This window comes from Alligator mississippiensis, chromosome 7 (assembly GCF_030867095.1).
Source record: "Alligator mississippiensis isolate rAllMis1 chromosome 7, rAllMis1, whole genome shotgun sequence".
Classification (NCBI taxonomy): domain Eukaryota; kingdom Metazoa; phylum Chordata; order Crocodylia; family Alligatoridae; genus Alligator; species Alligator mississippiensis.
In genome coordinates this window covers 15,582,286-15,609,490 of record NC_081830.1, presented here as the reverse complement: position 1 = coordinate 15,609,490, position 27,205 = coordinate 15,582,286, and the positions used below count along the sequence as shown (strand labels likewise).

The 27,205-nt window shown below is 47.1% G+C and overlaps 2 protein-coding genes across 2 annotated transcripts; both read left to right on the top strand.

Moving 5' to 3' along the window:
* Nucleotides 1-524: 524 nt before the first annotated feature.
* On the top strand, nucleotides 525-20,251 carry LOC132251831 (olfactory receptor 14A16-like). Its single transcript, XM_059731753.1, has 3 exons — nucleotides 525-1,415; nucleotides 5,143-5,309; nucleotides 20,218-20,251. The coding sequence occupies exons 1-3, from the start codon at nucleotides 525-527 to the stop codon at nucleotides 20,249-20,251; spliced, it is 1,092 nt and encodes a 363-aa protein (XP_059587736.1).
* A 1,930-nt stretch (nucleotides 20,252-22,181) lies between these two features.
* LOC132251830 (olfactory receptor 14A16-like) lies at nucleotides 22,182-23,138 on the top strand. The gene has a single exon (XM_059731752.1). It carries the CDS (start codon nucleotides 22,182-22,184, stop codon nucleotides 23,136-23,138), a length of 957 nt encoding a protein of 318 aa, XP_059587735.1.
* Nucleotides 23,139-27,205: the final 4,067 nt, after the last annotated feature.

Genomic DNA, 27,205 nt, shown 5'->3' with positions numbered 1-27,205 from the left:
CTCCTTACCACTGCCCTGATTTTATTATACATAGGACCTCCACAGTGCCCTGGGAAGGAGGATGTCCAACTGGACCACTGTAACTGAGTTCCTCCTCCTGGGCTTCTCAGACACTCGGGAGCTGCAGGGAGGTAGATTTACAGTGAAACTGGATATGTAGGGAGAGGAAGAGGAGAATGAGGGCATGAAGCAATTAAAAGGCAAACCCTGTATGTTCTTGCAGTCCCAATCAAATAGTTATAAAACTTGCTTTTGACTGCAGTATTCTCTTTTAGTTGGTTTGGTGTTTGTAATACATTTCATATAATGTAGTGGGGAAATATTTATTATTTATTTTAATTATCAAAATTTTAGGAGGGGGCAGAAATTAATTGAAAATATTCTGCACTTGTATCATGAAACATTGGAACACTGCTCAGGAGAGATTATTGATGGGAATATCCAAACTGTTGAGCTTGTTACTCTCCTCCTTACCATTTCTCTGCTTGTATTATCCACAGGGTTTGCAAAATACACTAAGGAAGATGTCCAACTGGACCACTGTAACTGAGTTCCTCCTCCTGGGCTTCTCGGACACTCGGGAGCTGCAGATCTTACACTTTGTCATCTTTCTGGGAGCGTACCTGGCAGCTCTGGTCGGGAACCTCCTTGTCATCACTGTTGTAACTACGGACCACCACCTCCACAGCCCCATGTACTACATTTTGGCCAATTTGTCCATCCTTGACCTTGGCTCCATCTCTGTCATTGTCCCCAAATCCATGGCCAATTCTCTCTTAAACACCAGGACAATTTCCTATGCTGGATGTGTGTCCCAGGTCTTTCTCTTGTTCCTCTTTTGTGCAGCTGATCTTGCCTTCCTTACCATCATGGCATATGACCGGTACGTTGCCATCTGCAAGTCACTGCATTATGAGATAATAATGAACAGGAGAGCTTGCATCCAGATGGCTGCCAGTGCTTGGGCTGCTGGTGCCATGTACTCTGCACTGCACACCGGGAGCACCTTTAGTCTCCCCTTCTGCCATTCAAATATCATCAACCAGTTCTTCTGTGAAATACCCCAGCTGCTCAAGCTCTCCTGCTCTGATGCATACCGCAGAGAGCTGGCAGCTCTTGCCTTCAGTGTGTTTTTATGTTTAGGCTGTTTTGCTTTCATCGTTGTGTCGTATGTTCAGATCTTCACAGCAGTGTGGAACATCCCCTCGGAGCAGGGCCGGCAGAAAGCCTTCTCCACCTGCATTCCTCACCTTATCGTGGTCTCCCTGTTTCTTTCCACTGGCGGCATTGCCTACACGAAGCCTAACTCTGACTCCCCGTCCCCCTTGGATCTCCTGGCAGCTGTTCTGTATTGTGTGGTGCCTCCATTGATGAACCCGGTCATCTACAGCATGAGGAACAGGGAGATCCAAGCTGCCCTGAGGAAACTGCTCCACAGGCTGATCCGCTCCAAGAACAATATGTCCATCTTTCTTTCATGACTCTCCTTTTCTTAGATTTTTCTTTTCTAATTTACACAAGAAACTAGTCTTTTTTCAAAGTATTGTGTGAATCTTGCATATTAAAAATGATTGCGGTAGGTTAATTCTGTAACTTTGTAAGGTCAAAGACTTGGATTTTGTCATTTTGGTTGATACTGTTGAAGTGGGAATGTAATGTTTCATGCATCAATTTTACTGTCTTTGCCCCATCTAAAATATATCCCATCAATTGCAAGATAATGAAGAATTAAAGAGTTTTGTTTACTAATTGGTGCAATCAATTATTCGGCTGACAGAATATACAGGCAAATCTCCAGATGGTGTGAAACTGGAATGAAATGCAAATACTTTAGGGGACAGGAATAGAGTTTAGATGGATGTGGATAGATTGGGGACCTGGGCTTGAAACAATAAGATGAAGGCCACAAAATAAATGCAACTTGTTGCACACAGGGGAGAAGAATCAAAAGCACAAATACAGCCTGGGTTACAATTCCTGGGTGGTATCATGGTTGAAAAGGTGGGTCACAGACTCAATATGAACATGGAATTTGATGTAGCTACAGAAACATTAATGCAGTTTTGGGCTGCAACAACTGGAGTATTAGATGTAAAACAGGGGTGTACGTTGTAGCCGTGTGTGTCTACGGACACAGGCAGACAAGGTTCTTTGTGTGAATTGCATACCTTTCATTAAATCAACCTAAATCACTGGGAAAAAAAATTTTTAGCAAGCATTCGGGTTTAATGACAAAGTGAAGATTTTTGTTTACCAATTGGTGTAATCAATTATTTGGATGACACAATGTACAGGCAAATATCCAGATTCTGTGTAGCTTGGACAAACTGCAGACACTTTAGAGGATAGGAAAAGAATTTGGATGGATGTGGATAGGCTGTGAAGCTGAGCTAGATACCACAGGATGAAGTCCAAGGCAATAAATGCTACACCTACTGAAGCATAATTAAAAGCACCAATACAGCTGGGATTATAAATGTCTGTCTGGCAGCATTGTTGAAAAAGACCCAGTGGGTTTGGTGGATCACGGACTCAACATGAGTCAGGAATTTGACATAGCTACAAAAACGTGAATGCAGTTTTGGACAGCAATAGCAGATGTATAGACGTAAAACAAGGGAGGTGATAGGACCCCTGTACATGATGCTAGTTAGGCTACTGTGTGATTATGGGCTCCACATTTTAAGAAGGAATATGGAGCAGTCAAAAATTAAAAATGGTTGAAAGGCAACCTATGCAAGGGGAAATTGAGAGAACTAAGCATCTTTAGCTTGCAGAAAAGGCAGTTAAGAGGGAGATCATAGCAGGCTTCAAATATCTGAAAATTTGCCATAAAGAAGAGGGTGAATAACTGTTCTCCCTTCCTAAATAGGGAAGGATGGAGGGGGTTGGGCCATATGACCCTTAGTGGTATTTCCAATGCTATGATTCTATGATGATGCTCAGCATTATTGCTTCTGCTCTGGACTCACAGGTCCAAAGATCTGCATTAAGCTACGTATGGCATGAGTAAGGACTGAAGCTTCAATATGCCCCCTAACAGTTGTTTAACCTACATTTAACCTTTAGTTTCATTTAAAAGCAAGTGAGGTAAAAATAGGATAATGAACTTCATGTGTGCACAGAGTAGGTTTTTGAAAACAAATTGGGAGGACGTTAGGAAAGTAAAGAATATATCATTACGAATTCACCCAAAATTATGCTATTTCAAGTCACTGATGTCAATGCCACTGAGAGTGATGTGAACAGATAATTAATCAATAAAACGTGGGTCCCAGCTCAGGTAGGAGAAAGGTATATATGGAAATACTTACACTGGAACAATTCCTAGTTCTTGGTGCCAGATTCTACTTCACTTTATGAGACAAATGCATATATGCAGCTACACATGTACATTTTTTGTCATTTGCACACAGCTTGGGCTTTCATTTCACTCTGTGATGAAACAGAATTGACTTCCATTACTACCTAGTGTAGGACCTTCCTAATCTTTAGCCCTTGTATGCCTTCACACCCTGCCTCTCTCATAGCTGACCTGCTCTACCTTGGATTTAATGCTCTTTGGTTAAATGGAAGAACAGCACCTATTGGAATAGCTTTTGCTCTGACCAGCAATAAAGGCCTGTGGCAAACATTTGATAGAATAAGTAGAGAGCCTGCGGAGGAGTTGAGTTGAGGACCTCTAGACAGTGGCAGTCTCTCTAAGACGTTGGATGAGAAAGCTCAGACACAGTGGCTGAGAAAATTTATTCAGTTCATAGTCTCAGCTGAGGCTGGGGGGTGTGTGCGTGTGTGTGCATGTGTGCGTGTGCGTTTTGGGGTGGGAGGGTGAGGGTTATCAGCTGAGAAGAGTTTAGATGGGTGGGATGTTTTGTGGGTCCTGTCATTCCTTGTCTAGGGCTTGCTTTAGGAGAATAGGAATCAGCAGGTCTTTGAACGGACGTGAGCAGGGGCAGCTGCTTTGCCACTGTTCACATGGGCTGGGTATGAACAGGTAAGCCAGGTATGAAAAGAGTTGCTCCAGCCTACATCCCTGAGCCCGTCAGCCTTATTGCACATCAAGTTATCTGTATCATTCACACAGAAATAGAGCATGAATAGAGACCTCAGGTGTTAAAGCCATGGACTGGTCTGGTCTCTCAAGACAACTGGTGGGATCATGATCTGTCTCCAGTTCCCTATGTCTGCATATGGGCATCTTTACACATGCTCTGGGGCAGGGGGAAGAGGGTGCCATTTTTGAGCAGGTCTTGGAAGCCACTCTAATTAAAAAGTCTGCAATATCTCATGCACTGAACATCCAACGCTTCAAAACTGTGGCCATTGTGAAAGGCACGTTTATTGGGTAGATGCAATATTTTAATTTGAAAAATATAATGAATGGAAAAATGTTCTTTGCGAGTTTTCGGGCACTGTCTCCACCGCACTCCCCTGCAGGTGTCCCACCTGGACTGGGAGCAGATCCTGCAAGAAAGGACCTGTGCACCACGACTGCTGTTCCCTCCTGAACCTGGCACCCTGTGGAGCCAGAGCCTGCACCTGGATTGGGGCATGGCCAGCACTGGGGCTCCCGTTGCCTGGGTCTGTTGGGGACACTGGCAGTGGGAGGAGAAGGAGCTGCAACCACGGGGCACATTTAAGGTCCTTGTTCCTCATGCTGTACATAACTGGCTTGGTTAGTGGATCCAGCACAGAACAGGGAATGGCTTCTATGAGGCCAAGAGCTGATGGGGAGCTGGAGCTAGGTTTCATATAGGGACAGGTGCCCATGCTAATAAGCAAGGAGACACACTGAGGTGAGGAAGGAAGGTGAGAAGTCTTTGTGTTGTCCTTGCTGAGCTGGGCACCGTGTAGAAAATCTGACTGTATGATACAATTATGAAAAAAAAAGAGTCTAAATTTATGCAAACACCAACAGCAATTATCTCCAGCTGTGTGAGGTACAAGTCAGAGCAAGTGAGCTTGATTAGCTGAGGGATTTCACAGAAGAACCGGTTGATGATATTAACCTGGTGGAAAGATACACTAAAGATGTTACCAGTGTGCAGGGCACAGAATAGAAAACCACAAATCCATGCACTGGTTTCCATTTAGATGCAAGCTTTCCAGTTAATGATTGTCTCATAGTGCAGCGTTTTGCAGATGACAGTGTACCGATCATATGCCAAGATGCTGAGGAAAGGGAAGTCAGGTGCGAGGAAGAAGAAGAAGAAAAGGACTTGGACGACACATCCAGCACAGAACAAGGACCTGGTGTTCAGCAGAGAATTGGCTAAGGATTTCAAGGTGGTGACAGAGATTGTTCCAAGGTCTGGGATAGAAAGATTCATCAGGAAGAAGTGCATGGGGCTGTGGAGATGGCGGTTAAGAATGATAACTGTGATATCAAGGAGATTCCCAATCAGAGATGCCATCAGAAAGTGCTGTCTTCCACATTGTGAAGACAAAACCCTTTTTTCTTGAAGGTTGCAAGGAGGGCTCATGGGATGTCTCTGTAACTCTATGTAATGGACACATCCATATGATAAGGTGGGAGATCACCAACGTTTTCCACTCTTAGGGCAGACTGACCCAGCTCTGGGGAAAACTAGGCTGATACCAAAACCAGGTGACTACTACCACTTTTCCCCAGTGCTGCTTCTTTTTGCTGCCCAGCTGCAGTACAGCACCACGCAGGGTCAAAGAAGGCCTCTGTTACCAAAAGCGGCCAAAGACCTTCCTCCACAGGGGGGATACAATGGGGTCATGGGTTCTAGGTTGCCAACTGCTGTGATGAAGTCCAGACAAAACTGATAAGGTCAAAATGAAATATTTTGGCACTGTTTGGTTCATTAAAAAAAAATTCCCAATTTGGGGACTGGGAAAGGTTGATATTTTTAAATTTCTCCCGCAATGGGATCATTGTTTTTGGCCATGGAAACATGCATAAAGAGAGCAAATTCTAAACACCATAAAACTTCTAGCTTCTGGACTCCAACGAACCCCTGTCCCAAGTGGGAGCTGCCTTACAGGAAGTTAGCATGGAGGCTGAAGCACATAGACACATTTGGTCATATCAGGCTCTGGCATCTTGCAGGTACGGATCAAGAGAAATCAGGTCCATGCACGGTCTCTGATCCCTTGATGCTCCTTGTTCAGCCTGCCTGCCTGGCATGGGCCGTACACGGCTTAGGACTGGGCTGAGATGCGCGCTACATGCAGCACGTGTGCCAGATCAGCCCTGCGTACTGGACTGAGGGTTTGTCTGGATTGGGCTCGTTGACCCACCCTGCATGCAGGATGCAGCGTGCACAGTCAATGGGTGCATCTCCATGTCCGCCCCACTGGGCAGTTGTTACTGTGCAGACATTTAGTACTAGCTTTAGCAAGTGCAAAATGAATGCTAAATGAATGCTCTGTACCTGCCAGGACTGCAGAGTCCTGACAGCGCATGGATCGTTTCCAACCCTACTGCGCACTAGCAATAAATGAATATTTGAACGCTCGTGGCATACGGGCCAACTCCCGGAGGACTGGAAAAGGTCCAATGTGGTCCCTATTTTCAAGAAGGGGAGGAAGGAGGACCCGGGCAACTATAGGCCAGTCAGTCTCACCTCCATCCTTGGCAAAGTCTTTGAAAAAATTATCAAGGCTTACATTTGTGAGAGCCCGGCAGGACAAATTATGCTGAGGGGAAACCAGCACGGGTTCGTAGCAGGCAGATCATGCCTGACCAATCTAGTTTCTTTTTATGACCAGGTTACAAAATGCCTGGACACAGGAGGAGGGGTGGATATCGTATACTTAGACTTCAGGAAGGCCTTCAATACGGTATCCCACCCCATACTGGTGAACAAGTTAAGAGGCTGTGACTTGGATGACTACACATTCTGGTGGGTGGAGAATTGGCTAGAGGTTCGCACCCAGAGAGTTGTGGTGGATGGGTTGGTTTCGACCTGGAAGGGTGTGGGCAGTGGGGTCCCGCCGGGCTCGGTCCTTGGACCGATACTCTTTAATGTCTTCATCAGCGACTTGGACGAGGGAGTGAAATGTACTCTGTCCAAGTTTGCAAATGACACAAAGCTATGGGGAGAAGTGGACACGCCGGAGGGCAGGGAACAGCTGCAGGCAGACCTGGATAGGCTGGACAAGTGGGCAGAAAACAACAGGATGCAGTTCAACAAGGAGAAATGCAAAGTGCTGCACCTAGGGAGGAAAAATGTCCAGCACACCTACAGCCTAGGGAATGACCTGCTGGGTGGCACGGAAGTGGAAAGGGATCTTGGAGTCCTAGTGGACTCCAAGATGAACATGAGTCGGCAGTGTGACGAAGCCATCAGAAAAGCCAATGGCACTTTATCGTGCATCAGCAGATGCATGACGAATAGGTCCAAGGAGGTGATACTTCCCCTCTATCGGGCGCTGGTCAGACCGCAGTTGGAGTACTGCATGCAATTCTGGGCGCCGCACTTCAAGAGGGATGCGGATAACCTGGAGAGGGTCCAGAGAAGGGCCACTCGTATGGTCAAGGGCCTGCAGACCAAGCCCTACGAGGAGAGACTAGAGAAACTGGACCTTTTCATCCTCCACAAGAGAAGGTTGAGAGGTGACCTTGTGGCTGCCTATAAGTTCATCACGGGGGCACAGAAGGGGATTGGTGAGGTTTTATTCACCAAGGTGCCCCCGTGGATTACAAGAAAGAATGGCCACAAGCTAGCAGAGAGCAGATTTAGATTGGACATTAGGAAGAACTTGTTCACAGTTCGAGTGGCCAAGGTCTGGAACGGGCTCCCAAGGGAGGTGGTGCTCTCCCCTACCCTGGCAGTCTTCAAGAGGAGGTTAGATAGGCATCTAGCTGGGGTCATCTAGACCCAGCACTCTTTCCTGCATATGCAGGGGGTCGGACTCGATGATCTATTGAGGTCCCTTCTGACCCTAACATCTATGAATCTATGGATCTATGAATGCACAGTAGCGCATTGCTACCTCTTATTAGGTAGTAGTGGTGGTGACATGGCTAGTGCACGCCAACACTACGTTCTCACAGAGATAAACTACATCGTTGTAGCTGATCACTACATATTATATACTACTATATTATATAGATGCGCCCAGGATGGTGCAAATACTACATGCAGTATGAACCCCAGACTGGCACTGCATCCTGTCCGCAGCATGGCTTCCAGGCTGGCCCCAAGCATCTGATGCTGTGCATGATGCTGAGGCTGGTTTGTGTTGCATGCAGCGTGCAGGGATAGAGCTGTACAAATGCTGCAAGCTGCACATGTAGCCGATCCAGAAAGCAAGCTGCATGCAGTGCCTCCACTAGGCAACCCCGTGGGCGTAATCTGGCAGAGGGGGCCATCTGTGTGTGAGATCCCTGGGTTTAAGGAGACCTGGGACCCTGTGTGTATATGAGTCAGGAGAAAGTGGTCTGAGGGGCTGTCATATTTCATAGATTCATAGACATTCAAGCAGGAAGGGACCTCGGAAGTTCATTGAGTCCAGCCCCCTGCCCAAGAGGCAGGAAGTCAGCTGGGGTCATAGGATCCCAGCAAGATAAGAACCCAATTTTCACTGGAAGGTGTTCAATGTAGGTGCTTGAACCACCTCTGATGGCAGGTTATTCCAGGCCTTGGGGGGCTCCGACAGTAAAGAAATTCTTCCTTATGTCCAGCCTGAAATGTTCTTGCAGTAGTTTATAACCACTTGCTCTCGTCATCCCTTGCGGAGCTCTGGTGAACAGTGTTATGTTCTAATGCAACACTACAAAGGAACTAACACAATTGCAATCTGTTGCCTCCATACATCCTAAGGTGCTCCGTCTGGCTAACAGGGACAACTGAGCAAGACAGAGAAGCTCAGGGCCTTCTCGGAGATCCCATGACTTGTGTTGTGAGGGAGATTAAATCAGAGCAGAGCTCTGCTGTTCTGCTAACATCTGTACAGCTCAGACTGTTTACATCTGGGCTTTTCCTTCTGAGCTGTGCAGGACTCCAGGGAACGAGTCCCAGGAGCCTTCAGAAGAAAACTACTGAAAAATTGCCAGCTTGCTTCATTCCTTTTCTACAAGGCAGGGTTGAGGTCAGCTGCACACTCAGAAACCTGGTTGGATTCACTCCAGTCATTCAGTGACGAGGGAGCAGAGAAAGACCTCTGAGTTAGCTGTGCTTCTGGGGACCTAGACTAGTGGTTGGTGCAGAGGAGAGCTGAGAGATCAACTGGACAAGAGCAAAGGAGCTCGGCAGGGGAAGCCTGAATGTGACACAAGAGATGAGGAAACTTCCACAAAAACAATTTCAGTAAGTTTGCTGCATCGGTGAAGTGTCCTGTCTTAGTATGACACAGAGGAGATATTAAAACATTAATAGTTGGAAAACCTGGCTACACAAATCATTCTGCATTCTATGTATAATCGATTCAAAGCTACAAGAGTGAAGGAAGACATTTTCCATGTTCTTGCTATGAATGCAGATAATGTTATACAGCACATTAGAAGTAGGGAGGGAAGAGGAGACTGGTGGGATTGGGACCTCTAAGGAATTCATCTTTTATATATAATATATTTTATTTCATACATATTTGTTTCCAGCATACATTTTTTAGGTGAGATCTATTGAAAAAATGATAGATTTCCAGATTTAAAGCAAAGGAAAAAAATCCTGAGGTGTGGCTGGGTTAACATTTTCTTCACTTTCTAAAAGAATATCAAAATATTTTATTTTATGTAGAGATGTCCAGGGAAAAATCATTTATAAAATTCATATATTGCATGGGAAGAAAAATGGAATTTTTTCATTCTTAGCATGAAATTTGGAGATATTATTGATGGGAATATCAAAGCCACTGAGTTTGTTACTCTCCTCCTTACCACTGCCCTTGTTCTATTATACACAGGACTTGCACAGTGCCCTGGGAACGAAGATGTCCAACTGGACCACTGTAACCGAGTTCCTCCTCCTGGGCTTCTCTGACACTCGGCAGCTGCAGATCTTACACTTTGTCATCTTTCTGGCAGCGTACCTGGCAGCTCTGGTGGGGAACCTCCTTGTTCTCACTGTTGTAACTATGGACCACCACCTCCACAACCCCATGTACTATTTTTTGGCAAATTTGTCCATCCTTGACCTTGGCTCCATCTCTGTCATTGTCCCCAAATCCATGGCCAATTCTCTCTTAAACACCAGGACAATTTCCTATGCTGGATGTGTGTCCCAGGTCTTTTTTTTATTCCTCTTTTCTGCAGCCAATCTTGCATTCCTCACCATCATGGCATACGACCGGTACATTGCCATCTGCAAGCCACTGAATTATGAGATAATAATGAACAGGAGAGCTTGTGTTCAGATGGCTGCCGGTGCTTGCACTGCTATTATTATCAACTCTGCACTGCACACTGGGAACACCTTTAGTCTCCCCTTCTGCCATTCAAATATCATAAACCAGTTCTTCTGTGAAGTGCCCCAGCTGCTCAAGCTCTCTTGCTCCGACACATACCGCAGGGAGCTGGCAGCTGTTGCCTTCAGTGTGATTTTATGTTTCGGCTGTTTATCTTTCATCATTGTGTCGTATGTTCAGATCTTCATCGCAGCATGGAGCATCCCCTTGGCGCAGGGCCGGCAGAAAGCCTTTTTCACCTGCATTCCTCACCTTATCGTGGTCTCCCTGCTTTTTTCGACTGCCAGCATTGCCTACATGAAGCCCATCTCTGACTCCCCGTCCCCCTTGGATCTCCTGGCGGCTGTTCTGTATTCAGTGGTGCCTCCATTGATGAACCCGGTCATCTACAGCATGAGGAACAGGGAGATCCAAGCTGCCCTGAGGAAACTGCTCCACAGGCTGATCCGCTCCAAGAACAATATGTCCATCTTTCTTTCATGACTTTCCTTCTCTTATATTTTTCTTTTCTAATTTACACATGAAATTAATCTTTTTTCATAGTATTGTGTGAATCTTGCATAGTAATAATGAAGGTGGTGGGTTAATTCTGTAACTTCGTAAGGTCAAAGACTTGGTTTTTGTCATTTTGATTGACACTGCTGAAGTGGGAAAGTAATGTTTCATGCATCAATTTTACTGTCTTTGCACCATCTAAAATATATCCCATCCATTGCAAGATAATGAAGAATTAAAGAGTTTTGTTTACTAATTGGTGCCATGAATTATTCAGATGACAGACTATACGGGCAAATCTCCAGATGAAACTGGAATGAAATGGAAACATTTTAGGGGACAGGAATAGAGTTCAGATGGATATGGATAGATTGGGGAGCTGGGCTTGAAACAATAAAACAAAGGCCATGAAATAAATGCAACTTGCTGCACATAGGGGAGAAGAATCAAATGCACAAATACAGCCTGGGTTACAATTCCTGGGTGGTATCATGGTTGAAAAGGTGGGTCACAGACTCAATATGAACATGGAATTTGATGTAGCGACAGAAACATTCATGCAGTTTTGGGCTGCAACAACAGGAGTATTAGATGTAAAACAGGGGTGTACGTTGTACCCATGTTGGTTTAAGGACACAGGCAGACCAGGTTCTTTGTGTGAATCGCATACCTTTTATTAGGTCAACTTAAATAGCCAGAAACATTTTTCTTTCTAGCAAGCATTCGGGTTTAAAAGCCAGGAAGAGGGTATACCAAATGCAGATGCTTCCCCATCCTGACGAAGGGTTTTTAAACCTGAAAGCTTGCTTCATCTTTTGTTTTCCTTTAGGCTCTGACTGCAAGTTTTCAGGGCAAGGATGAGAACTACATATATTAGGCAACTCTGTCAGTTTGGGCCCACAGTAAACCATGAATCAAGTCTCTTTTGCACCACAAGGAAGAGGATACACAAGGAGAACATTCATGGAGATTTGGTTATGGAGACATTTTTATTTCTGATGCAGATAGAGGGGTTGAGTTTCCAAATGGCAAAAGAAATGATTCAAGGCTGAGGAAGGCACACCATTGAAGAACAGATTCTCATTGATCTGTGTTAGAGCACATCATTTTCCACAAAAGCCTTGAGGTCCGGTGTTCAGAGGGCTAGGAAGCTGAAAAGTGCTCTAGCATTGTTGGGTGCCTAACTACATTTGGCTGGTTTGCAAACAGCTGTCTCATTAATTCCAAGCCTTCATACTGTGTTTGGTCATAGTAAGGGAGGGTTACCAGATCACTGGGAAAAAAAGTTCAGGACCATAAATATCTGTTCACCGCTGCTTAAACAGGTTGAGAGTTTAAAAAAACAAACAAACAAAAACAACCCTAAAGCAAGTACAATGCTTACTTTAAATGAGATTTAAGGTCTCAAACTCACTTGCCTGTTTCAAAATATTCATAGGATCCTAGGACTGGAAGGGAGAGTATTGCTTTCTCCTATAACATGTTTGGTCCTAATACAACAACGCTGTTCCTTGGGTGCATCTATTCATGCAATGAGCACAGCCGAGTGAACTCCAGCACAGTTCTTGCTGGAGTTTCTTGTTCCTGGGTGCAGAATTAGAGTAGATGGCATTAGATTAGCAATCTGCTCCCAGTCACCCTAGGCAGTGGGGGCCACAAAGGACAGGGGGTGGGGGGACCTGTCCATGGCTCCTGTGTGGAGATCAGGATCCCAGTGCAGCTCGATGGTGCTGGCTTGGGGTGATGCCTTGTGCCCCGTGGGATCGGGGAGGAGGGTGGCAAGTACTTTTGAGACTGGGGAGAGGGGAGTCACAAGGAGGAAGCAGCACCAGGACTTTTCTGTTGACTTTGTTAAGGACACCATTAGCATGCCTAGGTGGGAAACAAGGATCACATGAAATGAAGAGGATCGAAGGCCAGACCCAAGGAGGGTGAGTGGCTGTGGGATCACAGCCTCATCCTGATGTATGAGGTCCCCCAACTGGCTGGTGGGTCTGAGCCTGGTTCCTCCTCTCCCCACTGCAGCACTGCTCAATTTAAAGGGCAATACGTACAGCGTGTGCAGCCCCCAGCCATTCCCAGCCCGGTTCAAGGGAAGGCTGATTTCGGTATTCCCCTGCAGCAGGGATGTGTGTGCTTCTGCTGCTTTCAGATGTGCTCAGAAGACAAGGGCTTCATAGGGCCTGGGATCCCATGATCTGTGCAGCTGGGAGGTGTCCCCCGCTTCAGGACAGTTCCAGCCTTTCTCCGAATGGATCCAAATCCAGCTTTGAGAGAGATGTGGGCAGAGGTGCAGGCCCCGCACTGCCCCTATGGAACGGGAACTGAGACTTGCTTCAGGAGCTGACATCAGGACGAGGAAGAGCCTGTATAGCACCATCTGGAGCTAATCTCCTCACCAGGCATGAAGCTGTGCAACTTTTGGACACAGGTGTCCCCAGGAGAAGAGGGAAAGGGAATGGGCAACCTCAGCTGGTAGGCTGTTTGGGAGCTGCCAGGTCAGAACCCTGCAGGCATGGGTGACTAGTGCCACCTTAGCCAGGGCGGGAATATGCCCTGCCAGTGACCAGTCAGTTAGTGGGTAGGCTGGGGTGGGGTGGGGTGGCCAATCTTGCCAACAGGGTGGTGCATTGACCGTGAAGCAGATACAGTGCTCCTGGAACTGGCCACAGCGCTCCCCAAAATAGTCGTGGTGCTTCTTCCATGCTCCATCCCCTTGTCTGGCACTCACGGGGGGCAATCAGCACTCCCACCTGCCCATCGCCTAAGCTGGGAACACAGCCTGTCAGGGGGTGCACCCCCTACGCATCGCCACTGCCTGCAGGAGGGAGGCCGGTCTGAGCCAGGAGGGCTCAGGGCTGCAGGAACAAAGGACCTGACAGGGGAGGGGAACCCCTGTGCCGGACTGTGAGCGCAGGAGGGGAGACAGTTCGAGAGGAGGCACGGCTAAGAAGGCACAAACCTCAGAGGTGGGGAGTGAGGAGACATTTAATACTGTAGCATTTGCAGGCATTTTATTTACAGAAGCGATAAGAGGAAACCCTTCACCCGCACTATCTGCCCAGAGGTTTTGACGTGAGGTCCAGCCTGATGAAGGGGCTCAGAGCCTCAAGAATGACAGGAGCTGTGTTCATACCATCTAGTGGGTGATCCTACCAATAACTATGTTGCTATTTATTACAATGAGACCAGAGGATTCATTCTAAAAGGGAACTGTTTTTTTTTTAATCAAAAGGATATGACCAGGCGGGTGTAATCAGTGCAGGAGTCTGGTGTAAGGGAACAACCCCCTCTGTCAGAGTTAGTCATTTATGGTTACATTGCTAGATTGTATTCAAACGATTGGTTTTATTATTCTCTACTGATAACATATAGATGTATACATGCCTTCTTTTTTATTAATCTCTCTCCCTTCCTGTATACAGTTATATATATATAATAAAGAAACCCATCTGTTCATTGGGTTTGGAGTAAATGCTTGGATGGTGAGGCTGAGGGCCACACCCCTCCTAGGGACAGCCCAGTCAGCAGATCTGCCTGAGGGAGATCCCAGCGCTACCGGCACCTTCAGGATCTGAAATCTGGCATATCTCCCGGTTTAGTGCACCGGCGAAGGTTATGGTACTATTAGGCTACTGCACAGTTGTGTCCCATAAAGGAGGTTGCTGGTGCTACTGTGTAGTAACTCTGGTTACTGGGCATTGATTTAATACTTAACTTATACAAGTACTGAGTCAATATGCAGTAACCACTGTGCAGTAGTGTCTTGTGTAGATGCACCCACTGGGCCATTTCTTAAGGCACAGTAACCCTGAGGTTAACTGATACTTAAACAAAAATAAAGGCCCTGCACTCATCAGCTGCTGCAACAGCTGTCGCAGCCTCTCGGGGCTCATGGCAGAGCACCCCAACACATGGCAGAGTATTGGGTGGCAGTGGGGATTGCCCCCCTGACTGGCAGGAGCCATTGAGTGTGGGGCATTTTTTATTTTTTATTGTATTTTATTTTATTTTTTTTAGGTGCATTGGATGCTGGGGCCAGGTGAGGCAGCCATTGATGGGGCTGGGAGAGTGGGTGGGGGGATTGGACCTGTTCAATTCGAAGATTTGGCCATTTTGGCAGCATCTGAATCTCCAAATCACATTTGACTGAATCGATTCGGGACAGTGATTTGAATCACTGAATTGAATCACTATCGGCTGAATCCAAAGTGAATACTAGCCACTTTGCACACACCTACCGCAGATGATAAATAGCCTGGCCCAGAATTGGGAAACAATAGATACAAATGATTAAACTAAAGAATCAAAACAAAACAGTTTGGCTTTAAAAAGGCATGAATCCAGGAAGGCTTGTTCACGGTTGTGTGCTTCAGAGGTAAGCTGGGCTCTAGGGAATAAGTCCCAGAAGCCCTAACAAGAGAAATGGGAATAAATCACCTTCCTGCAGCATCAGTTCTTCCAAACCAGTGAAGTTCCCTATCGTCTGCAGAAAGAAACTGGTTTGGATCTACTTCTGCCAGGTCAGTCTTGGAGTGGAGAGAAAGCTCCTACTTAGGTATTCTGACTTGTGAAGAGTTGGTAGTGGCAGGGAAAAGGGAAATCAGATAGATCAGTAGAAGGAAAATAAGCAAAGACTCCTGGCACTGGAGGATCAGATCACAAGCTAAGAAAAACTTCATATTGCTGTAAGTTTATTACTCAAATTAACTGTGGGCGGTTGGTAAGAAGAGGATTGTGTGTGGAAATTAGATAGATCAGTAGAGGAAAAATAAGCAAGGAATCTGTAGGATCTATCATAAGCTGAGAAAAACTTCCCAAAGTATGTTGCATTAGGTTTTTAATTGCAATTAAATATGGTGTGCTGGCAAGAAGGGCAGTGTGTGGGGTATTGAAGAACCTGAAAATGACATTCAGCTGGAAAGCTCTCAGCATTTTAATAGTAAAGTGTTCAAAAGTCTTTAGCTGGTCAAAGAAAAAAAAAGAAAAGAAAGAAAAGAAAACAACTCCCTTTAGAAATCTGAAATTGCTACCAAGAACCCACATATTTCAGTGTTTTGGCAACTTGAGATTTTTCAATCAAAAGCTCCTGAAGGCTACGTATTTTAAACCAAATTATCCCTCCATCCCTGTATTGACATTTCTTCATAAATTGATGTTTTTGAAGAAAATACATACATTATGAAAAAGTATGTGTTTAGCAAAAGCCATATTTATAAGAACCATTTTTCTAGGCTTAAATTCTAAGCCCCATGGCAGAGATTCAGTCTTGCCCAGCAACACCAGTGTTACAATCCCACCTCAGTCATTGCATACAGATGTTGTTCTCTTCCAAAAAATGCCTGGAAGAGGGAGAAATCAGTAAGTCCCGCAGGTGATCCCCCTGAAAATATATTTTACATAGCCAAGTGCCTCTCAAATTAAGGTCAGGGGACCCAACAAAGTGTGATGAGCAAATGCACAGTGAGGAGCATCCCTTGCCCAAAAGAGCTTCTAGTTCTTGTATCCAAATGACACACATCACTGACCCAATGTGGAGATAACAGAAGGAAGGTACTGGCCTATCATGGCATAGAGATGACCGTCCAGATCAGGATGGGGACCATATAAATTAGCTTCTAACCATCGTATAGATTCATTTCAGACAAGGTGACACTTAGGATGCTGTCTGTGCGTATGCTGTATATACCAGGGAAGGGGAAAGTGGGGTGAGCTAGCAGTTTATTGACCAGCGTCTTATCGTAGTCACAAGTGCTGTGTTCAGTGTGCCTCATCTTGATGTTTGCTCAGCTTCTTGCTTTTCCCCTTTTTGCTATTAAAAATCAAATACAAAATGCCCCACTCTGGTCTGCCAACTTGATGAAGGGAGATGGGTTCATAGTGAGATCTGAAATGAGGTGAATGACAGCATGAAGCAATTAAAAGGCAAACCCTCTGAGATATTGCATTTCCAATATTCATCATTATAAACATTGTTTTGTTCTGAAATAGTCTCTTTTAGCTTGTTTGGTTTTATATATATACACATGCTCACAGATAAGGACTTTTGTGGAATTTATTTATACTCAAAAAAATGTATTCCCAGCAATAACACTTTCCACTGACAATTTTACAGCACTTAAAGACAGACAGTACTGGCAGTTAGTTCACGAGCTGTTTCTGACATGAGATTCCCTCCTGTTATATTTGTAACTCTGATCCTGGCCACTTTCTTGTCCTTCCTTCACAGGCCTTGCACAATGCACTGAAGAGGGAAATGTCCAACCAAACCGTTGTGACCGAGTTCCTTCTCCTGGGCTTTTCTGATATTTGGGAGCTCCAGATCTTACACTTTGTTAACTTTCTAGCAGCGTACTTGGCAGCCCTGATGGGGAATCTCCTCATCATCACAACTGTAACTCTAAACTATGAACTTCATTCTCCCATGTTCTTTTTCTTGATTAATTTGTCCATTGTGGACCTTGGCTCCATCTCAGTGACCGTGCCCAAATCCATGTCTAATTCCCTGTTGAACACCACGTCCATTTCCTTCTCTGGATGTGTTGTCCAAGTGTTTTGTCTCATCTGCTTCTTGGAAACAAATTTATCCCTTCTCACGCTTATGGCATATGACCGATATGTTGCCATCTGCAAGCCTCTGCATTATGGCATAATAATGAACAGGAGAGCTTGCATCCAGATGGCTGCCTGTGCTTGGGCTGCTGGTGCCATCAACTCTGCAATGCACACTGGGAACACCTTTAGTCTCCCCTTCTGCCACTCAAATACCATCAACCAGTTCTTCTGTGAAATACCCCAGCTGCTCAAGCTCTCCTGCTTTGGCACACACCGCAGGGAGCTGGCAGCTCTTGCCTTTACTGTGTGTTTATGTCTAGGCTGTTTTGTTTTCATCGTTGTGTCGTATGTTCAGAACTTCACTGCAGTGTGGAGAATCCCCTCGGAGCAGGGCCATCAGAAAGCCTTCTCCACCTGCATTCCCCACCTTATCGGGGTCTCCCTGTTTCTTTCCACTGGCAGCATTGCCTACACGAAGCCCATTTCTGACTTCCCGTCCCCCTTGGATCTCCTGGTGGCTGTTCTGTATTGTGTGGTGCCTCCATTGATGAATCCGGTCATCTACAGCATGAGAAACAAGGAGATCCAAGCTGCCCTGAGGAAACTGCCACAAAGGCAGATCCTCTCCAAGATCAACATGTCTATCTTTCTTTCATGACTTTGCTTTACTTATAATTTATGCATGAAATAAAAGAAAAAAATGAGGTTTTTTCATAGTATTGTATGAATCCTACATGTTAAAAACAGAGGTGGAGACTGGCCTGGCACACAACGCAGACAAGAAAGCCAGGCAATGAAAATGGAAATGGAGGCGTCCGTGGGGGAGGGATAGGCTGGGGTGGGGGGTAGGGAGGAAAAGGGGATGTAGCAGCTCAGGAAACAGTGCAGAGGGACCTGGGCAGTCAGGTGTTTGGCAGGTTGCAATGTGCCCAAATTCGACTGTGTATATTGAATCCGTGCGTTTCTGTACCTAGGGGACTGATGAAGTGCAGTTGGTAGACCCAGCTCTGAGAAGTGATTTGCACATTCAAACAAACACCTAACCTCATCACCAGCACCGAAGCCAACTTCCTACAGCTGCAAACACAACACCTGCCAACTATCTCCAGTAAGTAGCCCACAAACTGCACACCAGCATCTATGCAAGACAACAGGAACCAGCTACCTGCGGGGGTGCATTCCTCACCAAAAAGATGCTCTGCCTCCAGTCTCTCAGGCCTGATTGTGAGAGGGAACAAATTACAAACCACTTTTCACAGCTGGGCCTATGAACTGCACTTCATCAGTCTCCCAGGTACAGAAACTCATGGACTCAATGTAGATTAGACAGTGGGGTTTTGACACACTGCAAACTGCCGGACATCTGACTCCTCAGTTCCCTCTGCACTGTTACCTGTGCTGCTACATCCCCCTACCCGCCACACCCTCCACCCCAGCCTGTCCCTCACCCCCTGACACCTCCATTTCCATTTTCACTGACTGGCTTTCTTGTCTACATTGCATGCCAGGCCGGCCTCTGGCTTTTTTTCACTATTCAGTCCATCCAGGACCAGGAGACACATCAATTGCAGGTATTTCCTCAGCCTGACAAAGGGTTTTTCAACCTGAAAGCTGGCATCCTGGGCAGCTAAACGAAGCACGCTGGGAGCCTCACAACTGCACTGCCACTAGCAAGCATCAGGCCTGTCAAAGATGTGACAGGTCTGGGCATTTCCCAGCCAGGACTGTGTATGTGCATGCGTTAGCTGGAGGTTATGGCATCTCCTACCTGTCTTTCACCAGGGGATCATTGGGCATGGCATTTATGGGGCTGCCATCCCACCAGGAGTCCCACCAGGTCTCCCTACCCTGGTAGGGGTCAATTTTAGTGGTCATGTCCAGGACATGGGGCCTCCTCCTTCCCTATAGCCCTATCCCATATCTCCAAGTTCACCCTCTCACTGGGAACACTGGTCGGTGGACAGGACAGGTGTTCCCAGGCAACTGTGGGAGATCCAGCACCACCTGGCTGCAGCTTGCCCAGTCGGCCAAGGGGGTCACACAGCAATGGCTTCACATCCTTGGCAAGATATGCCACCACCAAGGTGTGAGCACCACCTGCCTGATGCTGGGGTCTAGTGACTCTGGACCCCACCATAGAAGCCAGGCCCTTAGCCCATATTGGCAGCACCTGTGGTGGAGGACAAGACTGGTTCACGGATGGGGTGCTAGCATGAGCTAGTGGATCCCCCTGTTCCATGTCCCCCTGTCTCCACCCTTCTGCCTCCCTGACTTTCTTTACCAGCACCTCTGTCCACTGATTCAGTGCTTGGCTGCCGCATACGGTGCCCTTCACCCTTGGGTCATACATGGCGGCCAGCGCATGGACTGTACTGGACCGCAAGGGATCAAGCCACTTCCTGATGCCTTCCTTCAGCTGCCTCACCAGTGCCTGCATGTCTGGTGACAGTGGCCTGCCCCAGCCAGGAACATGGATCTGGAAGCTCTCCATTTGGCTCTCAAATTCCCTCACTATGGTGATCACCCAACTGAAGAGGGCAGCAGCAGTGCTGAGGCTCTTGGTGACCTTGGGGAAGGACTTTAGGACCACCAAGATCTGGGAGATGGCCTTGATCAGGGATATTGGGATCAGTGGCCCCCTGAACAGAGCTGAGTGGAAAACCATCTCATGGATGGCATCTGTTGCTGCACCAGCCTCTCAAACCTCAGGTATGTGGCGTTCCACTGAGTCTCCACATCCTGCATGATTTTGTGCTGTGGGATGTTCAGCTCTTTATGTTTACCCTACAGCATCTTGCCCGCCTTGATCTTCCAGCGCATGTAGCCTGCCACCTTCCTGCATTTTGAAATGAGCTTGCTGGTAGTGGCAGTGCCATGGCCGGCAGCCCTGTCCCCCTCCAAGGCATCCGTGACAACAAGGTGCAACTTGTGTGCCACACAGCGGATCCCAACAAAGTTGGCATCATGGACCCCCTTGACCAGATTGGCCCCATGCTCAGTGACCATGAACCCGTGGATGAGCTCGCCCTTCCCAGCAAGCCATGCCTGCAGGAAGTGGTTCATGGCCCCCATGGTCTCTGTTGCTGTGTGGGACTCATCCATTACCTCGGCTTGAAGGAGAACCCACCGACAGCTTGACTGGTCACACCAGTGCCCCGTGAGGGAGAGGCAGGCATGATCTCCAGCCCGGCTGCTCCAGATGTCTGAGGTGAAGTGTAAGATCACCTATGGACATGCCTCGCACAGGTCCTCCCTCAAGTACTCTGTGCATGCCTCACACAGGGATGGCAACACCATCCTACTGAAGGTGGTACACACGGGCACTTGGTATGATGGGACCACAAGCACCATGAGCCACCTGAACCCTGGCCGCTCAACTAGGGAGAATAGCTGGCCATTGACAGCAAGCATCTCCCCAATGCTCTCAGTGAGCTCGCTTGCCTTTGGACTGTGCCCCCTCTGTCTGTCTTTCCTCCACTGTCCCAGGGTGGCATGCCTCTGCTTTGAGGGGATGGGGGCTTTGGAGCGAGCGGTGGACTTCTCTTTGGGCACGCTCCTGCTGGTGCCAGGCTGAGGAGGAGCAAGGGCAAGGGGGTGGTTTCTGCAGAGATGCATGAGTATCCCTGTGGTGCTCGTACGTTTTGTTCCCTTGCTCTAGCTGGTTTTGGGTTGGCAGTGCAGGCAGATAGCATACGTGGGATCATGTGCCAGCTCAACATGATCCCAGACCACAGTACCTGCTCGCTTCTGGGGTGTGGGTGCTTCTGTTCTGCTAACATCTGTACAGCTCAGACTGTTTACATCTGGGCTTTTCCTTCTGAGCTGTGCAGGACTCCAGGGAATGAGTCCCAGGAGCCTTTGGAAGAAAACAACTGCAAAATTGCCGTCTTGCTTCAGTCCTTTTCTACAAGGCAGGATTTAAGGCAGCTGCACACTCAGAAACCTGATTGGATTTACCCAAGTCGTTCAGTGTCAGAGGGAGCAGAGAAAGACCTCTGAGTTAACTGTGCTTTTGGGGGACCTAGACTAGTGGTTGGTGCAGAGGAGAGATGAGAGATCAACTGGACAAGAGCAAAGGATCTCGGCAGGGGAAGCCTGAATGTGACAGAAGATCAGGACATTTCCACAAAAACAATTTCAGTAAGTTTGATGCATAAGTGAAGTGTCCTGTCTTAGTAAGATGCAGAGATTATAAAACATTAAAAGTTGGAAAACCTGGCTACAGAAATCATACTGCATTTTATGTATAATAGATTCAAAGCTCCAAGAGTGAATAAAGACATTTTTAATGTTTTTGCTATTAATTCAGATAAAGTTAAACAGTTTATAGGGAGTGGTGTGGTGGGTGGGGTGGGAATAGAACCTCTAAGGCAATCAAATGTTATATAATATATTTATTCACATGCATTTGTTTCTCTCATATATTTTCTAGGTGAGATGGATAATTTATAGACTTTCAGATTTACAGTAAAAAAAATTAAAAATAAAAATCCTGAGTTGATGCTGGGCTGTTTTCTTCACTTTCCAAAGGAATATCAATATATTTTATTTTATGTAGGGTATTGCCAGGGAAAAAATAATTTATTAAAATCCAATTTTCCATGAGGCAAAAAAATGGAATATTTTCATTCTTAGTATGAAATTTAGACACATTATTGATGGGAATATCAAAGCTACTGAGTTTGTTACTCTTCTCCTTACCACGGCCCTTCTTCTATTTTACCGAGTCCTTGCACAGTGCCCTGGGAAGGAAGATGTCCAACGGGACCACTGTAACCGAGTTCCTCCTCCTGGGCTTCTCTGACACTCGACAGCTGCAGATCTTACACTTTGTCATCTTTCTGGCAGCATACCTGGCAGCTCTGGTGGGGAACCTCCTTGTCATCACTGTTGTTACTACGGACCACCACCTCCACAGCCCCATGTACTACCTTTTGGCAGATTTGTCCATTCTTGACCTTGGCTCCATCTCTGTCATTGTCCCCAAGTCCATGGCCAATTCTCTCTTAAACACCAGGACAATTTCCTATGCTGGATGTGTGTTCCAGGTCTTTTTCTTCTTCCTTTTTCATTCAGCTGATTTTGCACTCCTAACTATAATGGCATATGACCGGTACGTTGCCATCTGCAAGCCACTGCATTATGAGATGATAATGAAGAGGAGAGCTTGCATCCAGATGGCTGCCGGTGCTTGGGCTGCTGGTGCCATCAACTCTGCAATGCACACTGGGAACACCTTTAGTCTCCCCTTCTGCCACTCAAATATCATCAACCAGTTCTTCTGTGAAATACCCCAGCTGCTCAAGCTCTCCAGCTCTGACACATACCGCAGAGAGCTGGCAACTCTTGCCTTCAGTGCATTTTTATCTTTAGGCTGTTTTGCTTTCATCGTTGTGTCGTATATTCAGATCTTCACCAGAGTGTGGAGAATCCCCTCTGAGCAGGGCCGGCAGAAAGCCTTCTCCACCTGCATTCCTCACCTTATCGTGGTCTCCCTGTTTCTTTCCACTGCCATCATTGCCTATATGAAACCCATCTCTGACTCCCCATCACTTCTGGATCTCTTGGCAACTGTTCTGTATTGTGTGGTGCCTCCGTTGGTTAATCCAGTCATCTACAGCATGAGGAACAGGGAGATCCAAGCTGCCCTGAAGCAACTGCTCCACAGGCTGATCCTCTCCAAAAACAATATGCACATCTTTGTTTTATGACTTTGCTTTACTTACATTTATTTTAGAATTAACTCATGAAATTATTGTTTTAGTGTGCAACCTAGTTACAAAAAATGAAGGTGGTGGGTAAATTCTGTAGCTTTGTAAGAACAATAACACTTGACTTGGGTCATTTTGTGTTAACACTGTTGAGGCAGGAACGTAATGTTTCATGCATCAATTTTACTGTCTGTGCCACCTAAAATAAATCCCATCAATTGCAAGATGATGAAGAATTGAAGGCTTATGTTTGCTAATTGGTGTAATCAATTATTCAGATCACAGAATATAAAGATAAGTATCCAGATGATGTGAAACTGGAAGAAAGTGCAAATACTTTAGGGGATAGAAACAGAATTCAAATGAATCTGGATAGATTGGAGAGCTGGGCTTGAAAGAACAGGATGAAGTCCAAGGAAAGAAATGCAAGTTGCTGCACCTAGGGGAGAATAATCAAAAGCACAGATACAAATCAGGTTATAAATGGCTGGGTGGTATACTTGTGGAAAAGGATCGGCGGGGGGGTCTGGTGGCTAACAGACTCAATATGAATCAGCAATTTGATGTAGCTACAGCAACATTAATGCAGTTTTGGGCTGCAACAACAGGAGTATTAGTTATAAAACATGAGAGGTGATAGTACCACTCGACATGGTGCTGGTTAGGCTTCACCTAGACTACTGTGTGAATTTCTGGGCTCCACATTTTAAGAAGGAATATGAAGAAGTTAGAGAAGTTCAGAGATAGGTGACAGAAGTGATAAATGGTTGGAAGGCAAGCCATGCAAGGAGAGATTGAGAGAACTAGAATGGGGCAATGGGTCCTGGCCTCTGATCACATCGCTCTTTATATTGTTATTCTGTGACCTATTAATGCAACATGCTTGTGCTGCCATAGAAATCATACAACTCATAGAAAATTGGGGTTGCAAGGGTCCTCAGGGGGTCATCTAGTCCAACACCCTCCTCAAAGCAGGACCAGCCCCAACTAGATCATCCCAGTAAATGCTTTGTCTAGGAGTGTCTTAAATACCTTCTGTCCTATGAGAAGAAACCAGAACTCTAGATGCACCTCGTCCCAGCTAAATAACTGCTGCATCATGATATAGAGTTGGACTTGATTTAATTTTTGTGGATTGTGTCCTCAGTGGGCGAGTCCAGCCAAGCATACATGTGCGCCTTGCAGTGCCTCAAAGCCACATGCAGGGACAAAATCAGACTCCTGGATATCAAAGGGTCAAAAAAACCTGTAGTGGAAAAAAAGCGGTCACTACCCCACCTGGCCCAAGAATCCCAGCAATTAAAAAAAAATCCAGGCCCATCCCCCCCGCACTCACTGGCAGTAGCAACTGCTGTTGGGGTCACTGCCCCCCCCCCCCACACAGCCGGGGGCAGGGTGATAGTCGTAGTGGCCCCAGCCCAGGCCCTGTTGCCCCGTGCTGCATGTGGAGGGCTCTGCCATTAGGCCCCAGAGCCCCCGCTCCTGCCGGTGAGTAGAAACTTTTTAAAATTATTTATTTATTTTTAAATAAATTAATTTTTTTTACAAACCTCCCACCCAAAGTCCTGAGCTAGACCAGGAGTTTGCCCAGGAACTGGCTGAGGCAGCTTGCTCCAGGACCATGGTTGTCATGGGTGACTTCAATTACCCAGACATCTCGTGGGAGGATCGCTCAGCAAAATCTGAGCGGTCGCAGAGCTTCCTCTCGTGCGTGGATGACCTCTACCTTACTCAAGAAGTCTATGGGCCAACGAGAGGCAAAGCGCTGCTCGACCTGGTGCTGGCTACTGGGGAGGACCTAGTCGGCGATCTAGTGATGGATGGGAAGCTGGGTGACAGCGACCACGAGCTGATCACCTTCACCATCCGCCGAAAAGCTGGCAAGTCAGTCAGCAACACGCAAGTCCTTGACTTCAGGAAAGCCGACTTTGACAAGCTCAGGAGGCTTGTCAGTGAGGCCCTAAGGGACTGTGACCGCAGGGAGAGGGGCGTTCAAGAAGAGTGGTTGCTCCTCAAGGGAGCGATCCTCCATGCACAAACTAAGTCTATTCCATCTCGGAGGAAAGGCAGCAAGAGGGCACAGCAGCTCCCCTGGCTCTCCAGGGACCTAGCAGACCTCCTGAGGCTAAAAAGAAAGGCCTACAAAGGATGGAGGATGGGAGTCACCTCCAAGGAGGATTATTCTGCACTGGTCCGGTCCTGTAGGGAGCAGACCAGGAAAGCCAAGGCTGCAACTGAACTCCAGCTAGCTTTGAGCATCAAGGACAATAAAAAGTCCTTTTTCAGATATGTGGGGAGCCGGAGGAAAAGCAGGGGCAACGTTGGACCCCTGCTGAACTAGATGGGGCAACTGACAACTGACGCCCAGGAAAAAGCCAACCTATTAAATAGGTACTTTGCATCGGTCTTTCATCAGCCCCATGGGACGCCTGTGCCTGCTACAGGGCGGGGAAGTCCGGGTGAGTGTGATCCCCTGCCCTCCATTAATGCTGACTTTGTGAAGGAACATCTTGAGAAGCTGGATACCTTCAAGTCAGCCAGCCCTGACAATCTTCATCCCAGGGTACTCAAGGAGCTGGCGAGCATCATAGCCCAGCCTCTAGCGCGGATCTTTGAAAACTCTTGGCGCTCTGGTGTAGTGCCCGAAGACTGGAAGAAGGCCAACGTGGTGCCTATCTTCAAGAAAGGGAGGAAAGTGGATCCGGCTAACTATAGGCCCATCAGCCTGACTTCTATCCTGGGGAAGATCTTAGAAAAGTTTATTAAGGAGGCCATCCTTAATGGACTGGCCGACGCCAACATCTTAAGGGATAGCCAGCACGGGTTTGTTGCGGGTAGGTCTTGCTTGACCAATCTCATTTCCTTCTACGACCAGGTGACCTATCACCTGGACAAGGGAGATGAGATTGATGTCATATATCTTGACTTCAAAAAAGCCTTCGATCTGGTGTCCCATGATCGTCTCTTGGAGAAACTGGCCAATTGTCACCTTGGGTCCCCCACGATCCACTGGCTGGAAAATTGGCTCCGGGGTCGGACCCAGAGGGTAGTAATTGATGGAAGTCACTCATTGTGGTGTCCTGTGACCAGTGGGGTCCCCCAAGGCTCTGTCCTTGGACCCATACTGTTCACAATCTTCATTAATGATGTGGACACTGGAGTCAGAAGTGGACTGGCCAAGTTCGCCGATGACACCAAACTTTGGGGCAAAGCATCCACACCAGAAGACAGGCGGGTGATCCAGGCTGACCTGGACAGGCTCAGCAAGTGGGCGGATGAGAATCTGATGGTGTTCAACGCCGATAAATGCAAGGTTCTCCACCTTGGGAAGAAAAACCCGCAGCATCCTTATAGGCTCGGCAGTGCTATGTTGGTTAGCACTATGGAAGAAAGAGACTTGGGGGTCATCATTGACCACAAGATGAACATGAGCCTGCAATGCGATGCTGCGGCTAGTAAAGCGACCAAAACGCTGGCTTGCATCCATAGATGCTTCTCAAGCAAATCCCGGGACGTCATTCTCCCCCTGTACTCGGCCTTAGTGAGGCCGCAGCTGGAGTACTGCGTCCAGCTTTGGGCTCCACAATTCAAAAAGGATGTGGAGAAGCTTGAGAGAGTCCAGAGAAGAGCCACGCACATGATCAGAGGTCAGGGAAGCAGACCCTACGATGACAGGCTGAGAGCCGTGGGGCTCTTTAGCCTGGAAAAGCGCAGGCTCAGGGGTGATCTGATGGCCACCTACAAGTTTATCAGGGGTGACCACCAGTATCTAGGGGAACATTTGTTCACCAGAGCGCCCCAAGGGATGACGAGGACGAATGGTCACAAACTACTACAAGATCGTTTCAGGCTGGACATAAGGAAGAATTTCTTTACTGTCCGAGCCCCCAAGGTCTGGAACAGCCTGCCACCGGAGGTTGTTCAAGCACCTTCATTGAACACCTTCAATATGAAACTGGATGCTTATCTTGCTGGGATCCTATGACCCCAGCTGACGTCCTGGCCTTTGGGCGGGGGGCTGGACTCGATGATCTTCCGAGGTCCCTTCCAGCCCTAACGTCTATGAA